At 39.6% G+C, this 10,565-nt stretch overlaps 1 protein-coding gene across 1 annotated transcript; it reads left to right on the top strand.

The window, feature by feature from the left end:
• The first annotated feature begins 7,459 nt into the window (after nucleotides 1-7,459).
• On the top strand, nucleotides 7,460-8,257 carry LOC131680682 (uncharacterized). The gene has a single exon (XM_058961393.1). The coding sequence runs from the start codon at nucleotides 7,460-7,462 to the stop codon at nucleotides 8,255-8,257; it is 798 nt and encodes a 265-aa protein (XP_058817376.1).
• Nucleotides 8,258-10,565: the final 2,308 nt, after the last annotated feature.

The raw sequence follows: 10,565 nt of genomic DNA, 5'->3' as shown, positions 1-10,565 counted from the left end.
TCATAAAATTTTGTAAACATTTTAATCAGGCATGGCAAAAGCACCGAACGGTGCTGCATGGTGGGCACTTCTACCAATAAACACGCCACCAAGAGCATTGAAGTTGGCACGCTGTACCGGTGCTCAATAGCAGACACCGGTCGGCGATACCAAGACACCGGTGTCGGTGCCAGCGCATGATATTTGACCACCGTGCTCGTTGCTTCGGCAAAACACCGACCCGAGTGTTTCTGACTTCGGTAGGCACCGTAACCGAGGTGCATCTCACTTCGGCAGGCACCGCAACCGAGGTGTTTCTGACATCGGCAGGCACCGTACCGAGTGTTTTTAAATTCGTAAAACACGGCAGCTTATATTTCGGTAGCGATTATCGCCGAGCTATTGCTGTCGCTTGCTAAGTGGCTCAAAGCAATTTGGTGCGTTCATATGCATGAACGAGCTTGGTACTTTGAAGAATCTGTAATGCACTTTACAGCAAGGAAGGATTAAGTAGGTATGCAAGTAGGAATTATAAATGGATGAATGAATGGATTTAAATTGGCATTGGTACTGGAGTCGAATTGTACATCTTAGCCAACTCTTACATCAAACAACTTTAGGCCGAGTATTACGTTTGAAAACCATAACTCGTCGCTGTTGTGCTATCTTATGACAAACGCCATTTTAGGGTAAACTGAGTTAGATATGCCACATCACTTGGCTAAAAAATCTCTACAAAGTGGCGTTTTCAGAATTTTGACATTCTGCTTGCTAACTGAGATATAGCGAGAAACGTGCTGAGAAATTTTCAATTTTTTACTTCAATTAACTGTGTATGGGGATTGGCTCAAGATATCTTGATGTATAAGATGTTTTTATGTTTAAAACTATCCGAGATACACAATGGTATAATAATTTTCAAAATAAAAATGCACGCATTGTGTGAAAAAAAAGCAGTTTAAGTTTTAAATTGGAAATATAGCATGTTTGGCAACACTGTAACCAAAAATAACTATTTTTTCTAGATTCCCCGACTCATTTCCTTCAAGATGCATCTAACAGATTGTTTATAGACCAAATGAAGCCAAAGATATGAATAAAAGATCATAATTGGTGAATTTTTTCTATGAAAAATTTTCCATGCGCGATTATGACACGCCATACAAATTTAGCCATCAATGCACACCTATGACACGTGTGAGTGCGACTTTTGTTTACATTTATAGTAAAAACTCGCAACATAGTCAACCGATCTTCGTAATATTTGAGAGATTAATACAGAATAGATAGAAGCATCAATTGTATTCTTTGAATTGTTTATACCATTTATAAGTTTCAAGCTATTCAATGTCAAACTTTAAAAATCGTTTTTCTCGGAATATGCTAAATGGCGCTTGTCATAAGATAGCACAACAGCGACGAACTGACCTTTATTAAGTATCAAAATTAAAAAGATTTTTCTGCACTTCGAAATTTAAATATCGTCCGGTCATTTGTATTCTTTAAAAATAAGAGAAAATTCTCTTCTAAAAACTAAAAAAAATAATATTGAGACTAACTATTTAACGATTAATAGCGATTGGATAGTAACCTCCACATTTGTATTACAAAAAGTATCATTGAAAGACTAAAGTGTCAAAGTTTTCCGCTACTTAGTACTAGATAGCTCAGTTTGAAAATTTTATTCAGGTATGGAAATACATATGCGCCTAAATTAAATTGAAAAACAAATAGGAATGCGTTGTAGAAAAAATGTTGATTTTAAATATTTTTATTCGGTCAACACCTTTCATATGTTTTATATAATTTTAAGACTTTTGACTCCAAGTTTTTAAAATTATTATTACCGTTGCCAAATTTACATTAATAGAGGAAGTCAGAAGTGTTGCAAGTTTCCAGTTTGACGGTTGTACTTTTCATTTGTCTCGAAATGCTCAAAATAATGTCCCGTCATTATATAATTAATAAAAATATGATTTCTGAAAAAGTAGTATAAGTCAAGGTCGTTAAGTATCCTGTAAAGTATTCAGCTTTAGTCATAACTTCAAAAAGAAATTATGTTTCCAGCCATCAGTCTGGAAAGTGAATATGTCACTGGTTGAGAAAACATTTTAGTTTTTAACTCTAGGTAGCAAGATCATTATTTAAAATCTATGGAAATTCTCTTTTGTTTCCGCATAGGCAAAATCGAACATGAAATTGTAGTATTTTAGTAAAATTTCTAAAGTGGCGGCTTCAGCTAACATCAAATGACTTCATGAGTGCCGTGTATGAATTAAACAAAAACTTTAGGACCAATATTTTCAGTCTACCTTTCGAGAAAATGTGAGTGGATCCAACTAGATTGTATTGCAATTTTTAGAATTCAATACAAATCAGACCAACTCCCGATTACATCTGATCCTATTTTGTCATTCTAATAAATTCAATCAAATATACTGTTCATTTGTCAAAATTTACAGAAAAAGTAAAAAGAAACAACTTATCATATGCATTGCGAAACGGGAAAAATTCCTTACTAATGGACCCCTCATCCTACGCTTTCTACCCACTCGGGCGAAAGTGTTTCGCTGCCCCTGAGTATCATTTCTAAAGAATGTTGTTAGCTTTTAGTTTTCACAAACTCTTCAACTCATGTTTGCCATCTCCGACGGACTATAAAAAGTTATGTCAATGATAGATGCCCGACCGTATCAGCAAAAATCATCGCATATCCTTACATCGATCACTGTTTCCAGTACAGTTATACTCTCTATGACTGGTAAGTCTACTTACCCACTATACTGTGCAAGAATTGAAATCTCCTTAGACAGTCAAATGAAATTTTATGTATCTAAAATGCATGCAGAAATTAAATTTTGCCGATCAAATTGTAAAAAACCTATTTGAAGCTGGCTTTTTTATACCTTAAAGCAGAATAGATATAAAAAGGACAAAGTATCGGATCAATTATTACAAATGCAGAATATAGCAAGACAAAAATCTAGTATTCAGATTTCAAACTGCATCACCAGAATGTGATTTGGGTGATCACTTACCATCTTGTCAACTAAATTTGTCTTTGTTTTATTGAGTTTACATGCGAAATAATGAATATAGCTTATATAGTATAACTATCGAAGAACTGATAAGGACTAGGACACTAGCTAGCGATATTTATGTGCCAGAAAAGTAATGAAGTCCGGCCAAAATTCATTTATTATGCATTGTGCTATGTTAGAAGTTTTGTAATGGCACTGGTAATGACGTATAATGCGGAAATAAATCCTATGGGCGCACCTCGATTGTGCCCTAACGCCTTTACATAAGATAACGTGTTTCAAGTAATTTTGAAAACTGAAGTTCTCTGCAGTAGGTAACTTGCTACAAATGATATTAACAATTCCAGTTCCATTAGAGTAAAGCAAAGCCTCCCTCCTTTTTAAATTACCAGGCCGGAGTGCTTGGAATGAATATAAAATATTTGAGAAACATGATTACCTTATACATGACCTTGTTTTAGCGAAGGGTCACAATTTTATATGAGATTAGCTCCTCTGAAAATACGTTTTATTGACCGCAATGATAAAATTAGTACTGTAATTTGACATTCTAATTGAAATTAATTCTTTTTTTTTCAAAACAATCTGGTAACACATTCACTTTCCAAGAATAATCGACTTACAGGTAATAGCATCACCGGATAAACTGATTTTTTCAGTGTCTCCATTTTGTCAGCCTAAAAAGTACTATGAGGCAGTTCATCACTATTTTAGCTAAATATTGTAATAGAGTTTGCGACATGAAATGACTCAATACTTTATTATTACGACCAGCAATAGATAGATTATCTAAAAATTGGTACCAAAGTTTCGTATAATAAAAATTATCCAAATACTGTGAAATACTCGTGATTGATTGATCGAAAATTCGAAACGTGTGCCCAATTCTAACGCCATAATAAGATTGAGTTGTATAGAAAGACCAACTAAATGGCGGCAATAGGAATAGATTCAAATGTGCGTTATCCGTATAGATTGGGATCATAAAAAAAATAAAAAGATGTTTATCGATGGCAAAGTTCATATATTTTGCTTTCAATTAGATATACATTTGCAAGAAGATAAAGAAATAGAATTTTCGTTTACTAGTATTTCCAAGACGCAAAATTGAAAAAATCCACTATCCGCGATCTATACTTGCATCGACTTTGGATATTTTATAATTACATATCTAACTAAAAATCAAACTGTCGTGATTATAGAAGTATATTTGCTGTTCTCTTTTATTCCGTCGCACCGAAAAATCTTTTTTTCTTTCTTTTTGTGCATATGCTAGCGGGCTTATACATTCTCGCTTTGATACGGGTGCAAAGTCAAAGAGTTTCCGAGGTGTTATCCGAAGTTGAAAGCGCTCGGCTCCGGTGCTTCAGAAATTTTAAAGCACCCGGCACGAGTATTTTCCGAAGCATCGAAGCACCGGGTCGAAAGTATAACATCGCCACCGACACAGGTGCTTCGTTTATCGTGTATCGGTGCTTCTCATCGAGCACTGACTTGGGGTGCTCATTTCAATACACTCGGTTGCGGTGTTAAAATGCAGCACGCGGTGCCGTGGCGTGTTTGGACATGCCTGATTTTAATATTTGTAACATGCTGTAAAATTACTAAAATCCTGTAACATTTTGTGAAGTTGTTAAACGTAAAATGCTGTAAAATTTTGTAAAATATGCAAACACAGGCGATGAAATCGATACAGGGATGCCACATTGAAATCTGTGTTTCGGTCAAAAATATCTTTTTACCATTTGTGATAAATGAAACAGGAGAAAAATCTGCGATAAATTTTCGAAAAATCTGTGAAAAATCACAATATTTTCAACAATCTACAAAAATCTAAAATTTTCATCAAAATGCCAAAAATCTGCCATCTGTAAAAAGAATCTGTGATCAAAAATCGTGAAAAAAATCCGTGACATTACGGAAAAATCTGTGAATATGGTAACCCTGCTAACAAATTAGATATACCTACCAACACATTCGCCTCAAAGATTGAACCCAAGCGCACAAAACAAAATGAGTCAACGCTGATGCTGATAGGTAGAGCGAAAGTGACAACTAGTACCACTACAATGTAGTACATACAAGTATGGCGAATATGGCACTTTGGTATTCCTAAGATGCATCTTACATGAGTGGTGTGAGTGATCACAGAATAAATCGACTCGCTTTTGTCATACCATTCGGTGCTTCTGGATTGTTTCCATATTTTTGGTTGCCAATACAAGCAAACCGTATATTCTGCCACACCGATATATACTTCATTGGTACCACTACACTATGTTAAACGTGTTTGCAAATGGAGCTCGAATGTACAAGCGATTTTGTGTATGAATAATTGTGTTCGAGATTGTACATAAAAGTGTACTGGAAATGAGCACAACACAAAAGAAAGCATAGTGTTTGAACGGACAAGCTAAGTCACGTGTTGGACGGCGCTGGGTAGCGTACCTCCACAGCCAGTGAATCGGACTTCTAACTCAGCTACACTGGCTGTGAAAACATACAGCGCAGTGATCTGCTCTGCCTGCCGTTCAACAAGCAGCTGAGCTTGTCCGGTCAAATCCGTTCTTTAAATAGTCGATCATGACGTCATTCATAGAGGCGCGCTACGCGCTAGGTACACAAATCTGTCGTGCCGGACTTGGGAAGCACTATCTTCTGTGTGTAAATGCGCGATATTTTGACTAGGTTGTACATTATTGCCATGATATCAAAAATATTTGGGTTTATCTATTGGAATCTATTCGTAGAAGTATTTCTGGGCGATATGCGCAAAAAATTTGAAAATTTATCGTGAGATGGCTGAGTTATGTGCGTTTAAAATTGGACCACTTTTCGTTACATATCATTTTTATAGAATTCACAAGGTGCACCCCCATATCGAAAACAAAGACGTTGTCCTACGTCAAAAATATTTCTGACCAGTAGTACATTGGTAACACGCAACGTTACTGTTACACCAGTTACTGTGCGCAAATTATGCTTGCGAGCCATTGTTTTGATAAACTATAAAAAATAAACAATAAAACAATAAAAATCAGCAAAAATGAGAACGATTTTTTTTCTACTTCAATATTAAATTAAATTTAATTAATCGAATTAATGATTCAAATCGATTATATAATACTAATTGTTACTTATGTAGTAAAACAACCAGTATTTAAACTAGTATTGTCGCCAGTCACATTTCCACTGACAGCACGAAACCTAACGAAACGCTAACGGCAACTGTACACTGGGGTACAAATGAACCCCACGCCAACTTTGACAGCTGCTTCCACGAAGGCTATAAGCAAACTGGCTATACCACCTTTTTCTACTCTTACCAGGAACCCTAAATTAAATTATGGTAAGGTTCCCAGATCGGTAAATTCCGAATTCTCGTCTTCACATGGCTATACCGGGACGCGTGCTATATAGTGCTACGGAAGCCCCCGAGTACTCCGTCACAGTCGTGCTACCAGCCAGCGACCAGCATAGGCATCCCGACCCAGCGTTCGGAGGTCGTGAGCGGGTCTTCCGAACTCCGTTCCCAGGCAAGTATTTTGCTGTAAATGACGAATCGCTTCCTGAAAACCTTTTGGTTTCTAGCTTGAAATCATTACGTTCGGACAATATTCCGGTACACCTCACTAGCGTTGACGGTTTGCGGTTGTACTACCAAAACGTCAGAGGACTAAGGGCGAAAATCGAGGACGTGTACTTGGTTGTTGCTGACAGCGTCTACGATGTTTACGTTCTATCAGAGACTTGGCTTGATGATTGTATTACATCGATGCAGCTCTTGGGGGATGGTTATACTGTTTATCGTGCGGATCGATGCGATAGCAACAGCATTCGCGGTCGTGGCGGAGGAATTTTGATCGCTATTTCTTCCGCACTTGTCTCCTGTGAATTTGGTGTGAATAGTTCATCACGCATTGAAGCGGTATGCACGAAGATTACCACGTCGATGAAGAGCTACTTGATCGGTACTTTTTACATTCCTTCAGAAAAAACGCCTTGACTGCAATATTATGCAGCTCCATCTAGACTCTATAGAACGCAATTCTTCTCAGGCAAATACAAACGATGTGATGATAGTCCTTGGTGATTTCAACCAACCGGGGTTTATATGGGTAGCTTCTCGGCGTGAATGCTTCTGGTAACACTGTTGTGAATCAGTTTGTTTATTTTTGTTCGCGTATTTTGGATCGTTTTTTTGTGTATATTTAGTGATTTTTCATCTAGAATAGAGTTTGTGCCCTCGCCTAAGCTGCAGTTATTGATCAATTGACTCATAATTTGTGATTCTCGGTCGTGCGGTGACAATTGACAAACATTTTGTTCTCCCAAAGTGTCGTCGGTAGTGATAGAATCCTTGTGGTGAAACCGTGGATGCATATCGGGAAAGCTTATTCACGAAGTAGCTACTGTTGCCTACCTGTAGGCGATTCGCAATGGATTCGATCTGCCTGCAGTGCTCCGAGCCGGTAACCACTTTGAATCAGCTGAAATGCCAAGGATTCTGCGACAGAATCATGCATCTATCGTGTTCAACGCTCACTCGTCCAAAATTGGACATGATTAACGACTCAGCGAATATATTCTGGCTCTGCGACAGCTGTGTGGATTTGATGAAATCCTCCGCAGTGAATGCAGCTTTTACAGCATTGAGCGAAGCGTTCCGTTTGTTGACCGACACACATAAAACAGCGCTTGAAGCATTAAAGGCTGAAATGGAGAAAACCAGAAAATCAGTGGAATCCGCAACGACACTGCCTGCAACTCCCATATCATGGCCCGTTCCAAATAGAGCTGGAGCCAAACGTGCTCGCGAGACCGAGGATAATAAATCTCTTTCTAAATCCGATGTCCCCAGCCTAACGTGTGGCAAGAAAAAGGGTGATGTAGCAAAGGTACCCACAATCACTGTTCCACCCGCTACTAGTAAATGCTGGATTTATTTGTCGCGAATTGCCACCACCGTTTCTGAAGACGAGGTTGGTGCTATGGTTAAGGAGTGCCTTTCAACGGACGATCCGGTCGAAGTGAAGAAGTTAGTGAAAAAAGACGCAAATTTGAGCGGGCTTAATTTCATTTCTTTCAAAATTGGTGTTGATCCTAAACTTCGTGAAATGGCCCTCAATGCCGAAACTTGGCCGGATGGGATGTATTTCCGCGAGTTCATCGACTTTCGGCAAGAACGTACTAATGACGGGAAGCAGGGGTTTCGGAAAACACCTCGACTGGGATAAATCCATCGCAAATAGCAGTTATTTTAGACTACGCACCGACAATTCGCCTGTTGATCAACGGCAACCGGGACGCACCGTAGAAAGCAATATGGAATCCCCCAATCCTCCCAGCACAGTCGTGCCTCTCGCAGTCAGCAGTATCTTCAGTCGTCCCGGCCCTGTGTCTGGGAATGGAGAGGGGGACTTCCAAATTGCCCTCTTTGGCAAGTATTTTAAAAATAATTTTGATGAATCAACCGTTTTTCCTGATGGAACTGCTTGTTCTAGCTCGAATGCTTCCGACTGTCAATTAATAAGTCAACGATGTCAGCCGTCAGCTGGAAACCTCCTGAGGAGCACTCCAACTTCCATCACGGGTGCTACCAATTCATGCAGTTCACCCGCGCCTTCTGCTGTTAGCAGTCATTCCAGTCGCCCCGGTGTGCATTCCAGACGACGGAATCAAGGAGTGCCGGTCAGCCTTTCGTGTCTAAAATCGTCACCCATCCACTTATACTATCAAAATGTGGGTGGCATGAATTCCTGTGCAAATACCTATCGCCTAGCTACCTCGGACTGCTGTTACGACATTATCGCATTGACAGAAACATGGCTAAATGAGCAGACCCTTTCCAGCCAGGTGATTTGCTCTGACTACGAGGTTCTCAGATGTGACCGGAGTCCTCTCAACAGCCACAAATCCTCCGGAGGCGGTGTTTTGCTCGCTGTGCGTCGTGGATTAAAAGTTCAACATATAACAAATGATGCTTGGAGCAGCATCGAACAAGTATGGGCAGCGATAAAATTGGGAAATCGAACATTATATATATGTGTGGTTTATTTCCCTCCCGATAAAATTCGCGACTCAGCACTAGTTGATTCTCATTCTGAATCATTGACTTCTGTTGTTGCGATGGCGCAACCCACTGACGAAATCATGATCCTCGGCGATTTCAACCTTTCTACAATAAAGTGGCGTTCCATTCATAACGGATTTCTACAACCCGACCCAGACGAATCAGTTTTTCATCCTGGCAGCTTTACTCTTCTGGATGGCTATAGCACGGCTACACTTCTGCAGATTAACAGCACAACGAACGAGAACGACCGGATTTTAGATCTATGCTTCGTTAATGCCAGAGATCAATCGCCGCATATTTCCACCGCCCTCGCCCCGCTAGTAAAGTATGTTCGCCACCATCCGCCTCTTCATCTTACACTCCAGGACGTACCGCCTATGAAGTTTTCGAGCCACGCGCCCACCGTGTGTTACAATTATAAGCGGGCCGACTATAGCAGCATTTTGAATATTTTACAAAGTATTAACTGGGATTCTGTGCTAAGTAAGGATGATGTGAACTCCGCCGCTGAAACGTTCTGCCATATAATGAGCTACCTTATCGATCGTCATGTCCCAAAGTGTAATCAACGAAGTGATCAATCCCCCTGGCAGACAGCCGAGCTACGTCAGCTAAAAACTGCGAAAAGAGCAGCATTACGAAAGTTTACCAAACGCCGTACCTTGTCACTGAGAGCTTATTATGTAAGGCTCAATAACGATTTTAAAAAACTGAACAGTTTTTGTTTTTCAAACTATCAACGAAAAATGCAACGTAAGCTTAAGTCGGATCCTAAATCGTTTTGGAGATACGTCAATGACCAGCGGAAAGAAACCGGCTTGCCTTCTGCAATGTTTTTGAATGGCGAAGCTGGTCATGATTCACAAGCCATATGCAAATTGTTCGCCTCTAAATTTGCGAGTGTGTTCGTCAGTGAGACATTGTCTTCGCAGCAGATTGACGTTGCAGCTAGCGGCGTGGCCCAACTCGAACGGTCAGTGAATGAGATTCGTGTAGAGCACTCGGATATTGTATCAGCAGCATCCAAGCTTAAAGCATCGTCATCTCCCGGGCCAGATGGTGTCCCTGCTGTGTTTTTGAAAAAGTGTATATCTGGTTTGGTGGAACCACTCTGTCAACTATTCAAAATGTCACTGACAACCGCGATTTTTCCTCAATTGTGGAAAGCAGCTTTCATCTTTCCTGTCCACAAAAAAGGTGATAAGAGGAACATTGACAATTATAGAGGAATTTCTGCGCTCTGTGCCATTTCCAAGCTCTTTGAGTTAGTCGTGGTGGAGTCAGTGTTTTTTCACTGTAAGGAATATATTTCTAAAGACCAACATGGATTCGTGCCGAATCGATCGACGTCGACGAATCTACTATCTCTAACCTCTTTTGTGTCCGAAGGGTTCGATGCGAGTCAACAAACTGATGTTATATATACTGACTTATCTGCAGCTTTTGACAAAATCAATCACGATATCGCA

This window comes from Topomyia yanbarensis, chromosome 2, assembly GCF_030247195.1.
Source record: "Topomyia yanbarensis strain Yona2022 chromosome 2, ASM3024719v1, whole genome shotgun sequence".
NCBI classification, from domain to species: Eukaryota; Metazoa; Arthropoda; class Insecta; order Diptera; family Culicidae; genus Topomyia; species Topomyia yanbarensis.
Note: the sequence above shows the minus strand (reverse complement) of the source record. Positions and strands in the feature narration are given on the sequence as shown.